General features: G+C 31.8%; 1 protein-coding gene and 1 pseudogene across 1 annotated transcript; both read left to right on the top strand.

Moving 5' to 3' along the window:
• Positions 1-444: 444 nt before the first annotated feature.
• LOC117904774 lies at positions 445-12,837 on the top strand (annotated as a pseudogene).
• A 481-nt stretch (positions 12,838-13,318) lies between these two features.
• Positions 13,319-14,528, top strand: LOC117904773 (methylthioribose-1-phosphate isomerase-like). Its single transcript, XM_034817528.1, has 3 exons — positions 13,319-13,405; positions 13,883-13,987; positions 14,136-14,528. Exons 1-3 carry the CDS (start codon positions 13,319-13,321, stop codon positions 14,526-14,528), a joined length of 585 nt encoding a protein of 194 aa, XP_034673419.1.
• Positions 14,529-18,239: the final 3,711 nt, after the last annotated feature.

Here is an 18,239-nt window from a genome sequence, read left to right as displayed (position 1 = left end):
ATCCTTGAGATGACTATGGAGTTGGGATGCAAGGTAGGTTAGCTGTCATCAACCTACCTGGGACTGCCCTTGGGTGTGCCCAATAAGGCCTCTTCCGTGTAGGATGGGGTGGAAGAAAGGGTGGGGTGAAAACTTGCCCTTTGGAAACGACAATATATTTCCAAAGGTGGAAGAATCACCCTCATAAAGAGTACTTTGGCTAGTATGCCTTTGTATCAATTATCTCTCTTCCATATGCCTAAGATAGTGGCAATAAGGCTAGAAAAGCCGCAAAGAGACTTCTTGTAGGGAGGGGAAAGTATGGAAAGAAAAGCCCACCTAGTCAATTAGGAGAGGGTGTGTGTGGGTAAGGAGAAGGGGGGGCTTGGCTTGAGGAAACTAGTCCCATTGAACAAAGCTTTGCTTGGAAAATAGGTGTGGAGATTCGCTTGAGCCAAGGACGAGATGTGGAAGCAAGTGCTTACGGTGAAATACGGGCAAGAGCAATTTGGGTGGAGGACTAAGAAGGCAAATGGGGCGTTTGGTGTTGGGATTTGGAAGGAAATACTGAAGAAATCTGATTGGTGCTGGGATAATATGGCTTTTAATGTGGAAAAAGGCACCAGAATTAGGTTCTCGACTGATCCTTGGTGTGGGGAAGTGGAGTTGTCCCTAAGGTTCCCTCAGCTCTTTGTCGTGGTTACCCAAAGGAACGCCACAGTGGGAGATATGTGGGGCTAGAATTCTAGTCAAGGAGGCTGGAATCTAAGGTTTATTAGAGACTTCAAAGATTGGGAGCTGGACGTGGTAGGCAAATTACTCCAAGTATTAAGGAGTCAAAGAATCAACTTGGAAGAGGACTCGGTCTCTTGGAAGGGAGGAAAAAATGGGAAGTTTGGTGTTAAGAAAGCGTATAGCTTGCTAATCAGCCCTAGTATCTCCATGTTTCGTAAAAATGGCATTTGGGTGGAGAATGTTCCAACTAAATTAGCATTTTTTGGGTGGGAAGTTGCTTGGGGGAAGGTTCTTACCCTTGATAGGCTTCAAAAGAGAGGGTGACAGCTTCCTAATGGTTGTTATTTATGTGGTAGCAAAGAGGAAAATGTAAATCATTTGCTCATTCATTGTACAGTGGCCAGAGTGCTATGGGAGATCGTCCTTGGGTTGTTTGGTGCCCAGTGGGTTTTTCTAGAAACTGTAAAGAAGGTAGTTCTTAGCTAGAAGAGCTCATTTGTGGGTAAAAAGAGGAAAAAAATTTGGAGATCCATTCCGTTATTTATTTTTTGGACGGTTTGGAAGGAGAAGAATAGATTAGCATTTAGGGGGGGAGTTAGTTATTCAGAAAATTAAGAATTCTTTTGTTTGTAATGTGTGGGGTTGGACAAAATTATATAATGGAGCGGAGCCACGTTCCTTTATAGGATTCTTGGAGTGGTTAGCCTTCATTTAAGGCCTGGTGGGTTTTTTGTCTCTTTTGTCTTTTGTTGTGAGGCCCCGTCGCCTTGTATATTCCCTGTATGCTATGCGGTGTTTTTGCCTTGTGTTAATATATGTGTTTACTTATAAAAAAAAAACATTGTCAACAATTATTATTCTTCATTTTTAACAGAGAAAATTTACCAAGATGTTAATATCCTTATATTTCTAACATATATTAAAATAGTATTTTTTTTATAAAAAAAATATAATTTATGATTTTATTATAATATTATTATTTATGTTTTACTAAAAACTATTTATTTTTAATTTTTGTAGTTACAAAAATATTTTCATTTTTAACAATACCTTAATTAAATTTAATTAATATTTTATAAATTGAATTTACAATGTTTTTACAAAATTGAAACAAAAATAAACATAAAAATAACTTATCAAAGTAAGTTTTTAGTTTTTTATTTTTAAAAACAACTTGTCAATCACTCTTACTTTTATAAAATACTAAAAAATAATTTTTTATTCTTTTAACTTAAATGCCGTTTTTAAAAACAAGTACGGAAATTCATGACCAAATAGACCTTAGTTTTTATGTTAGATTTTTTTAGTCACATTTGAAAAAACCCACTAACCACATGTGAGCTTTAGTCACGTTCAATGAGACCATGACCATGGATATGTTAGAAAAAAGCAATGATGGCTTAAAAAAGTCATCCTATATTTTTTAGGGCATTAGTGACCATGTTTTTTTGTATGAAAGCGTGACCAAATATGTATTAATTGTTAGAGTTGTGGTCATGGTTTCTCTATAACCATGACAATATGAGAAATGTATGTTTGTTGTCATAGTTTTGTATTAAAATATGAATAAAAGAATTATATTTATTAAAAACTATCTCTAAATATATATTATAGATTTTTTTAATTTTATATAAATAGTCATATAATATTTAATAAAAATATATAATATAATAATATATCCATGACCCCAAAAATTGTCCTAAGCCCATTTCTAATTTTTGCTTTAGGCCTATTTTATTTTCCATTTTTTTGGATTTTTTTTTTGTTTAAATTTTGACCCAAATTTCAAGCCATTTTCTTACCTATATGAGAGATTGAATCCCGACCTTTCATTCTTAAGATCGAATCCACCATTCATTCCTCTCAAGCCCTAAATACCCATTTTTATAACACTACGACCACCTTTCTCTTTCCTTCTTTTTATTTTTCCTTTACTTCTTCCCCCCCCCCCCCCCCCCTCTTTCTTCTTTTCTTTATTTCTCCATACCTATTCTCGTTATCCTCACCAAGGATAAAAATATCAAAAATCACAGATATATTGGTACTTCGATTTTGCGGATATATTGGATATATGGAAGATATATTGGCGGATATTTTGGAAAAAAATTTCAGTAGGCCTAAAATTGTTAAAAACTCATGGAAATACAATAAAAACCTCATAATAATACAATTAGAAGTATAATAGACATTTTAAAGTTGTTTTATTGAAGAATTTGATACATGTATGATATAATTTACAATATTAGATGTAATTATATCATGTTGATCTATAAGAAATGTTAATTTTGTAATTGTACACTCATTATGAAGTCACATAAAATACTTCATTCATTAAATATCAATAATTTATACACATTACATTGCAATGTTCCTTTAGTACCAAAATGAGGATCGATGTGGTTCAATGGAATTGGTAGATGAAGGAACCTTGTCTTGCTATTGGAGACAATATTGGTACCAACTCAATGAGCCTCGATAATATTGGTTAAGAATTCTAACATGCCATGCATATATCTCTTGAGTCCTACCCACTACCTCTACATGGATAGGATACTCAAGGTTCACTCATGTGTTAATGTCAAATCCTCCTTCCATCTAATATGGAACTTGGTATGACATTGTGCGGAAGGGGAGCAACGTGGTATACCATACTCTTCATTGGTTGAACTTGAAGGTTGACAATAACTCATCACATGAGGAGGGTAGACGTTAGCCTCATTCGAGGAGTCACTAAATTGAGTCCCTATACTCATAGATTCAAAACTCCTTGAAAGTAACTCCTTGTTATATGGTTTCATTGTTCGTTCTCTTCCTCCATAGGGCTTCCCAATAGCTCCTATGCCTGGACCATCTCTTCTAAAGCCATGGTCTTCATCATGTGTGTAATGTGTGAAATCATTTTCACAAGTAAATTGGCAAATTGGATATTGACTTTGTTGACGTTCCCAAATATCTCGTATTATCACCTCCATCATCAATTCCACCTCTTGAACGATCGTAACCAGAAGCAGAAGTGCATGCAACAACAGGTCTACTACTATGACCAACACTTGTGGAGTCAACCTCTTGGTGGGAATCCAATGTCGCTTGAAATGAATCATCAGTATCTTTGCTAAAAATTTCAGAGTGAACTTCTTCGGACAACACACGTTCAACATTAACTACAAATTCTTGAGCATGAGCAGTAATTCATGGATTAGGATTTCCAACTTCATCATCCAAGTATATAAGCCTAACCCATTGGAACAACTTATTTATCTTCTTCTTCACCCACCTCGATTGAAATATCAAGAAGATCAAGGTAATCTTTTTCAACAACTCGATCATTTTTTACCTCCATATCGCATAACTTTAGCCTCATATTATAGTAACAAAAAACTAATTGCTCTAATTGAGGGTAAGCCAAATGATTTCATTGTTTTGTGTGGATGAGAGCAAATGTGCTTCAATTTCTCTTACAGGCAAAAGATGACGTAGTTTGTAAGAGAATTTTGATGGCTAACTTTCTTAATGTAGGTGTTTGATTCTCATACATGAACCACCATTCAGCTGCAACCAATTTGATAATTATATAAATACTTATGTGGTGAATGATAATCAATTTTTTCCTATAAATACTCACCGGGCACCATGGTTGACCTTGCTGTAATCACTGCTCAATCACCAAATCTTCTTTTTGCGTCTTGAAAAAACAAAAGCTATGTATTCAACATTTAATTTGTTAATATCATATTTGTTAGTAAACGTTCAAATAAATTGATGAATGAAATTATTGTTTTATTAACAAAAATAATAGTTTTTTATTTACGTCATTTCCAAATTGACCAAGCGATTCAGTAGTTGGGTCTAATTTTGCAAAAACATCATGAACCACTTGAAGTAGTTCTGGATCACTACCAACTCCACGCCTATATTGAAATCTTGGATTTAAGAACTATGCTACAATAAAATTAAGTAGATTTAGTATTTTTTTTTTAGAGAAAATTAAATCCAGAGTAAAAACTTATAAAGATAAATAGTAGTACTTAAGTACCTGTTGCATGAAGTGGATGTTTTAGTGTTTTCTCCCAATGATCTTTTATTGTTTTGAAGATCCAATCTCCATTTCCTTAACGAATAAGGTTATCTTTCATTGCATGCATAAGCTCGTACACAAATGGCATTGTAGGAACAACTTCAGAATCCATAAGTCGAAGCACCATGTATAATGGATCGTATAATGAAACTATATTTGCCACTCTATCCTAGTATGCAGGTCAAACAATAATTGCTCAAAATCTAGTCCAATTTTTGTCCGATTGAGCTTGTGTTATGCCCATTCATCACTCATAAACAATTTTTTCAAATCAACCATTTTTTTAAGAAGACTGTCAAGACCAATATAATTGGTAGCAAACCTTGTAACTCCTGGTCGAACAATGTCTCCACCACAATACTTTTTCATTTGTGCAAGTAACCAACCATGGTTGTAAATGAAGTTAGTTATTTTGCGAGCATTGTTTATCACATCTGTAACACTGGGTCTTTTACCAATGTCTTCAAAGATTAAGTCGATGTAGTGTGCCACACACGAAGTCCAATATAAGTTAAACTTCTTCATCAATAGTTTCCCTACTTTCACAAATCCCAACCCATTATTTGTGACAATTTGGACCACATTTTCTCGACCAAATTCTTCTATAATAGTCTTCAATAGCTTGTATATATACTTGTGGTCTTTGATATTGTTCAATACATCACTGACTTAAGGAACACCGTGTTCCCTTTTGAATAAACCATGAAATTAATAATACTTAATTTTGTGGGCCCTGTCCATCCATCTGACATTATTGTGCACCCATATGTCTTCCATTTTTCTCTTTGTTTGTTTGCATAAGCTTCCATTTCTTTGTACTCCATTTCCAAGCACTTGTTCTTTATTTTGTACGAAGATGGAGGTTCGATTCTCATTCTTGCAATTCATATATAACAAATATGTAAAACATATCACGAAAGACTGTACTTACTAAAAGTCTGAAACAATATAACAATTCAAAAATTAGTAATTACCTGCTTGTTGTGCACCAATAATCATATTCTTAAAGTGATGAGACTTTGCTTTTTGGGGTGTGACGCTCTTATAAATAAAGAATTTTCTGACTAAGCGTCCATAATTTCTTTAATTGAACCATCCTTCAATATTGGATATTTTTTTTGTCTTATTATAGAAGGCTTGTAAAGTGAAGGGGCAATAGAGGGTAATTGGTTCAAATATCGCTTACTTTTTGATTTCTACATCGTCATCAGTGTACTAGTAGACCATGAAGACTTCCCCATTTTACGTTTGTTTCCTACGATATTCTCATATTGTTGATGTTCCCGTTATGTCGCTTTCGAGGCACGAATTGTAGATTGATATGCATCCCACTCATCGAGGTGCATATTTGTCGGATACATATACACATCTTCATCATCAGCATCTTCATCATCATTATTTTTGTTTATTAGATGTGTATCACTAGCCCCCATTGTGCCACGTATTTGAGCACGAATCTCTTGAATATCTACAATTTTCTTTGCTTATACTTTATTTTTGGCATGCACCATCAATCATATCTTTTCTTTCACTTCAGGAGGCACTCTTAGACACTTTTTGGTGTTGTTATGTGGGCCGTTATGCATTAAATGAAACTTGAATCGCATGATGCCTCCATTTTTCATCAACAACTCACAAAAATTACAAATTGTCCCATTTTTATTCCCCTCTACTGGTGAACAATACTTCCAAGTTGGATCTCGCCCTGACATGGAAGAACCACCCGCACTAGCCATGCTAAATCTATTGTAAAAAAAATACACTTGAATGTGATTTCAATGTAAACAAAAATTAAGTAATCATTTAAATTTAACACGTTGCAATGGAATGTGAAAAGAAAATTAAATAATCATGTAAAATGTGCATATTTCAAATAAACTAATTTATGCTAATCTCTAAATTAATTAAATAATTTAGTTAAGTTAGTTTACTAAATCTAAATCTATAAGAAATCTACAAAATATACTAATTAATTATAATTGAATGTGAAAATAAAATTAAATAATCATTTACTGTGGAAATTTTTTTGAATCTAAATCTAAATCTATGAAAAGTTTACTAAATATAAAAATTAACTATAATTGAAGGTGAAAATAAATCACAATAAAAAAAAAAAAAAAGAACTTATTTGATATTCCAAATGTAATAGTTCATGTTAACTAAATTAATTAAATAATATAGCTAAGTTAATTTTTTGAATCTAACTCTAATTCTATGAAAAAATTACTAAATATGAAAACTAACTATAATTGAATGTGAAAATAAATCACAATAATCATAAAAAAAGAACATATTTGATATTCCAAATATACTAGTTCATGTTAATTAAATTAATTACATAATTTAACTAAGTTAATTTTTTAATTCTAAATCTAATTCTATGAAATATTTACTAAATATGAAAATGAACTATAATTGAATGTGAAAATAAATCACAATAATCATAAAAAAAATGAACATATTTGATATTCCAAATATACTACTTCATGTTAATTAAATTAATTACATAATTTAGCTAAGTTAATTTTTTGAATCTAAATCTAATTCTATGAAATATTTACTAAATATGAAAATTAACTATAATTGAATGTGAAAATAAATAACAATAATCATAAAGAATGAACATATTTAATATTTCAAATATACTAGTTCATGTTAATTAAATTAATTACATAATTTAGCTAAGTTAATTTTTTGAATATAAATCTAATTCTATGAAATATTTACTAAATATGAAAATTAACTATAATTGAATGTGAAAATAAATCACAATAATCATAAAAAAAAATGAACATATTTGATATTCCAAATATACTAGTTCATGTTAATTAAATTAATTACATAATTTAGCTAAGTTAATTTTTTGAATCTAAATCCAATTCTATGAAATATTTACTAAATATTAAAATTAACTATAATTGAATATGAAAATAAATCACAATAATCATAAAAAATGAACATATTTGATATTCCAAATATACTAGTTCATGTTAATTAAATTAATTAAATAATTTAGCTAAGTTAACTAGTTGAATCTAATTCTAACTAGATTGGTGTGAAAATAAAATTAAATAATCATCTTAAAATAAACATATCCATCTATAATTAAATAATCAAATTAACCTAAGTTAATTCAATAAAAATATACAAATTAATTACAATTGAATGTAAAAATAACATTAAATCATCCATATTTCAAATATACTAATTAATTGAAAATACATGAATTAAATACAATTGAAAACAAAATTAATTACAATTTAAAACAAATGTACCTTAAAATAATTGACTAATTGAGCAACCTTAGAAAAATTTGGAGCAATGAGAGAGCAAATGAAGAATGAAATCAAAGGTGGATGAAATGAATGTAAAATGGGCTATTTATAGGAAAATTTTGGGCCAAAATAGCCGTTGAAAGATGATTTTACCGTTGAAAAACAATTTTGGCCGTTGGATCAAAATATGGGTGAAATTTGACTGTTGGATCATGATTTTACTGTCAGAAAAGCATCCTAGCTGTTAAATCAAACTCAAATTCAATTTGGGGCGTCGGATGCATGACTGTTGGAGGTGGGCGTGATCTAGGCTGTTGGATCATGCTAAAGGGAGAGGCAAAAAATCGACGATTTATTGCTAAAATATCATAAAAAAATTGGTGATTTTCCACCGTCCTAGGCAATTTTTTCAATTTATCAGTGATTTATCGTCTTTTCCCAATATATCGTCAATTTATTAGTGATATTTTGCTATTATTTTGTGATTTTTCTCCCCTTCGATAAATCTCCACAAAATATCGTGTCGACGACCTCTGATACACAATATATTGTTGATATATCCCAACATTTTCTTCCATGATCCTCACAACCATCATGTATATACCACTCTCACTATTGGTTGGTCACTGCCAACCAACCGACGATGTCATCCCATCGGCAACAACCCCCCCATCCCTTCCTCTCTCTCTCTCTCTCTTTCTCTCTCTCTCTCTCTCTCTCTATATATATATATATATATATATATATATGGCTACCCCATGCCCATCACCACCATTGTCGATAATGCCACTATTGGTTGGTAGTCCTTGTTGATGGCAACCTTCTCTCTTTCACTCTGTTTTTCATTTTCTCTTTTCTCCCATCCCCTCCTCTCTCTCTCCCTCTCTTTCATTTCCCTCTTATTTCACACCTATTTTCGTTTCTTCCCATTCTTTCCTCATCCCTTACTCGCACCATGCACTACCAATCACAACATCTCTACCATGGCTACCACTCCATCCTCATTTCATTCTCCAAGAAAATGGGTAAACCCTCTTTTATATATATGTTTTGTGCATTTGGATTTTGTTTGTGGCCTTTGGGCCTATGTTTTATTCATTTGAATTGTAATCTTAGGCTTGGTTTATTGGGTTTAACTTGTTACTAATGTCTTGATATGCTATCATTTCTATTTGGATTTGATTTTAGGCTTTAGACTTGGCCTATTGCATTTGTTTATTAATTTGGATCTTAGACTTAGACTTATTGCATGTTGGGCTTGTTTGTTTTTCTATTGGGCTTAATCAGATTTATTTGTCATTGTCTTGGGCTTGGACTTACATATTTTGATTTATTTGGACTATCATATTCATATGATTTGGGCTTTATTTCTTTGTTTATTTTTCATGGGTTAATCTCATTTTTCTCTCTCTATTTCTTGTCTCTCATTCTTGTATCTTTTTGGTGAGAGAGTGGACTGGTTATGTTTTATTTGAGCTTCACTTAGAAGCATGACGAGTCATTGGGTTTGATTTCACCCATTGTATATTGGGTACACTTTCTTTCTCTTTCGTATTTTTGTTGCTAGTCATTTGTTTGTTTTCTTTTCATGTTCAGTTTAATAGTTTTCTATTGTTCTTTGTATACTATGTAAAAAATCTCTTTTTAAGTAAAATTGATTTGGGAATAAATTTTCATAAATAGAAGTAAAAATCTTTTTTGAAATAAAATTTGCCTTAAAAATAATTCCCAATTGTAAAAATCATTTTCAAGAATCAAAATGGGATTGGAAATGCCTTTGCAAATAAATTGAAAAATCCATTTTCTAAATAAATTTGTAACAATTTTTTTTTTTTTAATAATTTGTAAAAAAATATTTTGAATTTAAAATAAAAATTTTAAAATTCATTCTTCTAACAGAAGTAAATAAAAATAAAAAGCTTTCTTTTATAAAATCAAATTTAAGTACTTCTTTTTAAAAGTAAAATTGCATTCAAAAAATTCTTTCAAATAAAAACTAGAAAGTCATTTTGGTAAATAAAAATCAAAGGGGTGAATGAATTGTTTTTTTGTGAATAAATTGAATCTATAACTTGGATTTGTTTTTAACATGAATAAAATTCTTTTGAAATTCATTGCAAATGTTGTAAAACTTAGGAATAACCAAATTATTTTTTTAATTAGTTTTATAAATAACTTTATGTATTTCTCTTATATCAATGTTGTACACTTTTGTTATTAACTTTTCACCTTTTGTACTTGTATCATTTTTTTTTATTTGTGATTAATTAGTTAATTGTCATAATTCTCGTCACTTGTTTAATAGAGACATCTTTAGGACTTAGATGAGTGCTACCTATGACACTTTCCCAATAAATAATCTGACCAAAATCTAGGCTCAATTTTTTGTAGACTTTGCTTTCTCTTTGAAAATGGGTCATTTTATGTTTTTATTTCTTATTTTATTTTCCTTTAAAAAAATATAAATAAATGGTCACTCGAACTTTTTCTAAAATCAGTTTTTCATATTCAAAAAACAAGTCTCGTCAATTAAGTGGGAACACACTTGAAAAATATGGATCCATAATATCATATATGATATTTAATAAAAATTTAGCAGTAAATTTACAACCATTTGAAAATTTTAATTTGTTTAGAATTAAATTATTAAAATATTTCAATAAAATAATTCTTTAATCACTTTCTTTCAACCATTATAATATAATAATAATAATATTAAAACTCAAAAAACGTTTCAAAAGTTTCTTTTGTAGTTAGAATATTATTATAATATTTTAAAAAAAAAAAGTAAAAACACATCTCCCACCTTTCTTATCGAAAATCACAACTTTTATTTTATTTATTTTTTATTTTATTTTTTACATTCTTCCCACTTCTTTGCACTTCTCCATTGAAGTCTCTTTGCATGGTGTCAATAGTGGAATAGAGCATTATTCAAACTAGGGTTTTTTTTTTTCTCTTTTAGATTGTTCTTTCATTTTTTTTTCCTTTTTGAAAAATGATTTAGTGGAGATGATGGATGGAGATATAGGATTATGATAAGTAATATGTCTGAAGTTTTTTATGGTGTCCTTAAAGGTGCTCGTAACTTACCAATAACAACTTTAGTCTGGTTAACTTTCTATTGGGTTAACAATTACTTCACGATTAGGTGAGATCATGGTGCAAGTTAGCTCGCTTTAGGTGAAGAATTCATTTCATATATTGATGCCAAGATAAAGGCTAAAGTTGTTGAAGCAAGTTCACATGATGTTGTTTTGTATGATCATGTGGAGGGACATTTAATTTTCACATTAAAACTAGACACTTTATTAGAAGCAATAATAAGAAATCTCACTCATATCATGTTAACCTTTGAATGAGGTGTTGCACATGTAGCAAAACACTTTTGTTAGGATTCCCATATTTGCACATTCTTGTTGCTTGTTGTTGTCGGTCAGTTGATGTTCAACAATTTGTATAGAGTTATTACACCACACGAGCTTACCTGTCAACATGAGCTCCCTTGTTTTATCTCATATTTGATGAGTTGAAGTGATCTTAATATAATGGACTAGTAATTGTACCTTCTAAGTCAATAAAGTGTATAACTTCTGGTCGATTAAAATCAAGTCGTTTGCATAATGAGATGGATGCAAGGGAAACTAAAACTCCATAAACATGTAGACTTTGTAAGCAGTCAGGTCACAATCGACGTTCTTATCCTAATAGAGAAACAAATGATAGGAGGAATTGACGTACTTCATGAAATCTCTTATTGTATTATTATTTTCCTTTTTACTAGTATTTACCTTAATCGTTTTAAATTATGTGTAGTTGACATCTTATTGAACCTCTTATTAACATTTGTTTGTTAGAAATTGTTGTTTATTATCAATTCAGAGTTCTTATGTGGGTCATGATTCTGGGCATTATCAAATAATGTCTAGTCCTAGGTTTAATAAGCTTACTCAAATTCTTGTTGAGAATTGCATAGTCGGGATAAGCATTGTGTGGTGGAAGTGGACTCATAATGCCCATCATATAGCTTGTAATAGTCTTGATTATGAACATGATCTTCAGCATATCCCAATGTTTACAGTTTCTTCCAACTTGTTCAATTCCATAAGTCTATCTTTTGTGGGAGAATATTGAAATTTAATTATGTTGCTAGGTTTCTTGTGAGTTACCAGCACTGAACCTATTATCAAGTTATGTGTGTGGCAAGGATTAATTTGTTTCTACAAACATTATTGTTGTTGTTTTTTGGGAGGAATATTCCAGACAGAGCTTTGAATATTTTAGGGATTTGTGTGTTTTAGACATGGTACCCTCTTCTTGTTTCATGTTTGCCCAATTGGGGTGAGAGGGTGATGTTTGTGCTTACGAGCATGGTTGTGACTTCAATTCAACATATTCAATTCACTTTGAACCTTTTTTTAGCTAATGTATATGTTGGGACGCCTAGTGGGAACGATTAGTTTGAGAAGCAGACTAGTGGGACAATTGATATTTCATGCTCAACTTGGATGGACTGGTTTCATGGTGGTTTGCAGTTTCAGCTTGAGCACCATTTGTTTCCTTAGTTGCCAAGGTGTCATTTGAGGAGCTAGCATTTCTCCTTTGGTGAAGGACCTATGCAAGAAGCATAATTTGCCTTATAGGGGTTTATCACTTCAGGAGGCCAACGTATCGACAATTAGGACACTAAGAACTGTTGCTCTGCAGGCTCGTGACCTTACCAACCCTGTCCCAAAGAATTTGGTTTGGGAAGCTGCTAATATTCATGGGTAAGATCTCTTGAGGCTTGTCAAGATTTTCTTGTTGCAGTTCTTTAACCCCAACAAGTTTTCCTTTTTCATGGATGACTTTTTTTTTTCTTGTCTTGGGCCCTCACCTATGCATGGCCATCTTGGGACACATCAATCTCATTCTTTTTAGCATCCTAGGTTCATTGTCTTGGGATTGGAAGCTCTTCAAATCTTAATCATTATCCACTTAAAACCCAAATGGCTTTCCATGATTCATAGTAAAGTTATAGACACCACTCCTTTCTCATACAATCACTTCATCCAGTGCGTGGCATCCACCATTATACATCAATTGGCCAGTTTAAAATATCAGCAGTTATCATAAGAGTTTTCTTGTATCTGTTGACGTGGTACACGCCCTACACTCTAATTACATGGATAATCATGACCTCCCGGTTGGATCCAAGAGCACACAACTGCATATTTAGAAGACGCAATAGACTGTCGTGGCAAGACGCACAAGAATGGAGCTTGGCGATGCTGTCCACACAGCCACTTTGACACTCAAAGAGGGTTCTGAAGTGCAAATCTATGACAAAACGATAGGATTGGTATTATAGGCACTGATAGAAAATTCAGAAAGTATATTCAGTTCGCCCCACACTAATAGCTTGGTATTGCCCAAAAGCTCTTTAGATATGGCAAGCTTTAAGAATAAAGCATCTTTGGGTATTGGATACAGTAAAAGACAAAGATTTGGAAGTGTTTATTTCAACGCCAACAAGGAAAGGCCACCTTCGATGCACAATCCCGGACAGTCCATTCCTCTATTCCCCACTTTTACATGGCCACCATCCGCCCCTCTTTCTAATCCAGTGCCACATCAAATCTATCAGTAACCCCTATTTCTCAGTGTCTACCAACAGAATGTAGAATTCATCTATCTCCAATCAACAAGTTCTCATTATTCACGAACCAAAAGCAAGGAAAAACATAGCCATTGATGAAGGACCTTCGGTGAGTGATGAAGACTCGGGTTTTGTGGCCTCTCATTTGCATTCTTTGGCACTATCTCAATCTAAATTCAGGTGGGGCAACACCACATCCTATATGGCGAAGAAAAAGTGAATATTGCATATTCTAAGTTGCATGCTCTGAAAGAACACCTTCAATATCAAGGTGAGAATACGAGGGTAATAGATTCTAAACAAGATATCATTCAACAAGCTCTATGGTAAGGTGAAGACAAAGTGGGCTGCTATCATTATATGGTTGTATTCCAGTGTTAAAGCTGTTGAATTCAGCTGGTATGGAGATGTGATCCTTGATACATGTTTTCAGAATATTACTTCCATCTTAGAGGGTTTTATTGGGACATCTAATGATGCAGCGTCTTTCCTCAACAGCAAATTGGACTATCTTGTTACTAGTCGACCTACTATTGTGAATCTTTCAAATGCTGTGACAAAACTTAAAGGAGCAGTATCAAATGCTGCTACCACTGCTTTTGAAGCCATGAGTGTTTTTCAGGATTTTCTAGAGGCTGCTGAAGACATGCTTAGGGAGGATGTTGCTGCAAACAGAGCAATTGGGTTGTATGGAGCAAGTTTTCTTCGAGGCCATATAAAAAACTCTAAGAGTCTGTCTATTTTGACACATTGCAACACTGGAAGTCTTGCAATAGCTGGATATGGCACTGCTCTCGGTGTAATCCGTTCCGTTTATGTTGAATGAATTTTATAGAGAGACACAATCCCAATGGATGCTATTTGACTCCATAAAAAATATTATACTCTATTCCTATTCCTACTAATGTGGAAGCGTTCACTGTTACCTTTAAACAAAAGCATAGATGGAGGTATCTCGACTTCTCAACCCTTGGATTTCTGAAAGTGTTTTATCTCACGGAGCAAACTGGATCAGTGACGTCTTGAGAACGATTCAAGTCAAACTCAGTACTCGCCGACCAGATTATGTTTTATTCCAGGGTTTGAAGGATCGTGGAGCCAGTTCACGAATTACCAACAACATTAACATGATGACCAAGATCAAGAGCACCGTAATGACCGGGTATTTTTTGCCACATTGGAAATTCTAGTTTGAAAAATCTTCTTTTGAGTAATGATTGAAAAGTAAAAAAGAAAAGTGTTTGAAAAACATGTTATTCTTGGATCGGTGAAAGTCAAACTCAGTACTCGCCGACCAGATTATGTTTTATTCCAGGGTTTGAAGGATCGTGGAGCCAGTTCACGAATTACCAACAACATTAACATGATGACCAAGATCAAGAGCACTGGAATGACAGGGTATTTTTGGCCACATTGGAAATTCTAGTGTGAGAAGTCTTCTCTTGAGTATTGAAAAGTAAAAAAGAGTAATGATTGAAAAGTAAAAAAGAAAAGTGTTTGGAGAACACGTGTTAATTTTGGATGAGTGAAATTCGAATTATTTTGTTGGTCAATTAAACAAATTGAAAATTTTGTGCCACGTCAATCTTATGGTAGAAAATTTTTTAGGATTTTAGAAATTAAAATTTTTCAAAAAAGAAAAACAAAAAAGAAAATGAAAAGTGAATTAATTAAAATTAATTAAGTAAAAAATTAAATTAAATTACTTAATAATAAAATTGAGAAAATTAATTTTTTGGGTTGGTGTTTAATAAATTAATATGTGTGTTGTTAAAAAAACTTAAGTGAATTGAAATGAGAAATTAAAATAAACAAAACAAAATAAATAAAAGAAAAGAAAAAAAAAAAAAAAAGGTTGGATTTTAGGCTGTGGGTTGTGGTTTGTTAAAAACAAAGGGAATTGGTTTTTAAAAGAAAAAAAGAAAGAAAGGAATTAAAAAAAAAAAGTGGGAATTGGTTTTTAAAAGAAAAAAAGAAAGAAAGGAATTAAAAAAAAAAAAAAAAAAGTGGCAGAAAGGGAGGAACTGCTCGCGGCAACTGTGAGAAGTCATCCCATCAGAACTTTGGCCGACCATTTGGACGGTCGAACGATGATCGTTTTGCCTCAAATTTTGAGGAGGTGTTCTATTTGACGAGAGGAATGATTCTATAGTGGTCGATCGTGATTTTAACGGTTAGATTCTTAGATATATGGTAAGGGAACCTAACCCTAAATCTTTAATTAAATTGTGTAATTAGAATTAATCAAGTAAAAAATTAAATTAAATGGCCTAATAATAAATTTGAGAAAATTAAAATTTTTTGTTGGTGTTTAATAAATTAATTTGTGTGTTGTTAAAAAAATTAAGTGAAATGAAAATAAACAAAACAAAATAAATAAAAGAAAAGAAAAAAAAGTTGGATTTTGGGTTGTGGGCTGTGGTTTGTTAAAAACAAATGGAATTGGTTTTTAAAAGAAAAAAAAAAAAGGAATTAAAAAAAAATGGCAGAAGGGGAGGAGCTACTTGCGGCGACTGTGAGAGAAGTCATACTATCGAAACTTTGGCCGACCATTTGGATGGTCGAACAACGTCCGTTTTGCCTCAAATTTTGAGGAGGTGTTCTATTTGACGAGAGGAACGATTCTACGATGGCCGATCGTGATTTTAATGGTTGAATTCTTAGACCTGTAGTAGAGGAACATAACCCTAAAACTTTAATTAAATGTGTTTTTCCTTAAAAAAAAAATTGTAAATCTTGTCATTATGAGTTAAGTAGGTAATATTAGTGTTGTAGGAATTTTTTGGATGGTTTGGAATTATTTTGGAATTTTTGTAATTTCAAGAATTTCTTTTTGGTTGATAAATAATACTTTTGGGCTGTTAAAAATTATTGGAATTGTTGGAAATTTCCCAAAATTGTGGTATAATTCCAAATTTATTGATATGTGAATTTTTGAGAATTAGTTGGAATATTTTCGGAAATTTTATTGTGAAAAAATTTATTATTTTCAACTATTGGAAATTTTTAGAATTGTTGAAAAATTCCAAAATTGAGGTATAATTCCAAATTTATTGATATGTGAATTTTTGAGAATTTGTTGGAATATTTTCGAAAATTTTATTGTGGAAAATTATTATTTTCAAATATTGAAAATTTTTAGAATTGTTGAAAAATTTCAAAATTGAGGTATAATTCCAAATTCATTGATATATGAATTTTTGAGAATTTGTTGGAATATTTTCAAAAATTTTATTGTGGAAAATTTATTATTTTCGAATATTGGAAATTATTAGAATTGTTGGAAATTTCCGAAATTGTGGTATAATTCCAAATTTATTGATATGTGAATTTTTGAGAATTTGTTGAAATATTTTCGGAAATTTTATTTTGTTGGATTATTGGGAATGTTGGAATTGTTGAAATTGTTGGGAGATTTTGGGATTTGTGGTATGATTGTAATTCCAATGATATTGGTGATATATGAATGAGAGTAATTAATCTCATGGCATTCATTTGCATCATGGTTGTGTAAAGAAAATATGAAAATTGTGAAAAGTGTATGAAATGGAAAAAAAGAAAAAGAAAAAATGAAATAGTGATAAAAAGTAAAAGCCCGTGTGAGGCGAATTAAGAAGGGAGAGAGATCCCTAGGGTGAAAGACCCAAAAGTTTGCCCCGAGAAGACTCTGAATAGAGAGTGTATTTGAGTGCAGACGTGTATCCTTCGATGAAAGCTCAAGAATGACAATGCATTGTATGACTATGTGTCACACATTCATATGCATTTCATTTAATACTTTGAGTGTGTATTGACTTCTTATAATAAGTGCATAGTAAAGAAATGCTAGGAAAGGCTACTTGGTTAGGAATTTTCTCCTTATCCTTAATTGTTTCCACTTATTAGAGTCTTAGTTTTTTAAAATATAACCCAAGCCTTTCTTATCCCAATGGGACTTACATTTATCAACAATATCATCCAACACTTTAGTCTCAGGGTGAAAGGCCTCATTGGAAGAAAAATATGATTTTCAATATTCAATCTCTTGAGTTAGAATATTGTTTCTCTCAAGGAGAGATTAAACTCAAACTCAAGAAACCAAATTTTCTCAATGTAATTAATCTTTTCTTCGCAAAGCAAATTAATCTTAAATTTTTGTGAGTCAAGAACATCATGAGTTTTCAAGTATTTCTCAATCAGGCATTGATATTTAACAACAATATTCTCAAGAAAACTAACATTATGTTCATCAATAAATTCATATTCACTATCAATCTCAGACACTAATTTAAGAGTGATTAGTACTCAAAAACCACATATTTTAGATACTAACTTTCATGAGTTTTACACCTTTTGAGTAGTAATTATGCCTAATTTGCCCAAGTAATACATTACTACCTTTGCAAGTGATACTAATGGTTCTTTGTGAGTTTTGGAGATATTTTAAGGTGATTTTTGAAGCATGGAGTGACAAATGGAAAATGAATGGAGGAGGGTACATAATGTGGTCATGAGGAAGAGGAAATGCACTTGAACCAAGCTTTGAAGCTTAATTGAA

The sequence above is a fragment of the Vitis riparia genome, chromosome 17 (assembly GCF_004353265.1).
Source record: "Vitis riparia cultivar Riparia Gloire de Montpellier isolate 1030 chromosome 17, EGFV_Vit.rip_1.0, whole genome shotgun sequence".
NCBI classification, from domain to species: domain Eukaryota; kingdom Viridiplantae; phylum Streptophyta; class Magnoliopsida; order Vitales; family Vitaceae; genus Vitis; species Vitis riparia.
This window is presented reverse-complemented; position numbering and strand designations above follow the sequence as displayed.

What these genes read in the sequence shown, in the direction of transcription:
- LOC117904773 (XM_034817528.1), top strand. Translation starts at nt 13,319, where the DNA reads ATGGAGCTTGGCGATGCTGTCCACACAGCCACTTTGACACTCAAAGAG. An exon ending in ATGACAAAACGATAGGATTG is followed by an intron (nt 13,406 to 13,882) that starts GTATTATAGGCA and finishes ATCTAAATTCAG; the next exon opens with GTGGGGCAACACCACATCCT. An exon ending in ATCAAGGTGAGAATACGAGG is followed by an intron (nt 13,988 to 14,135) that starts GTAATAGATTCT and finishes ACATGTTTTCAG; the next exon opens with AATATTACTTCCATCTTAGA.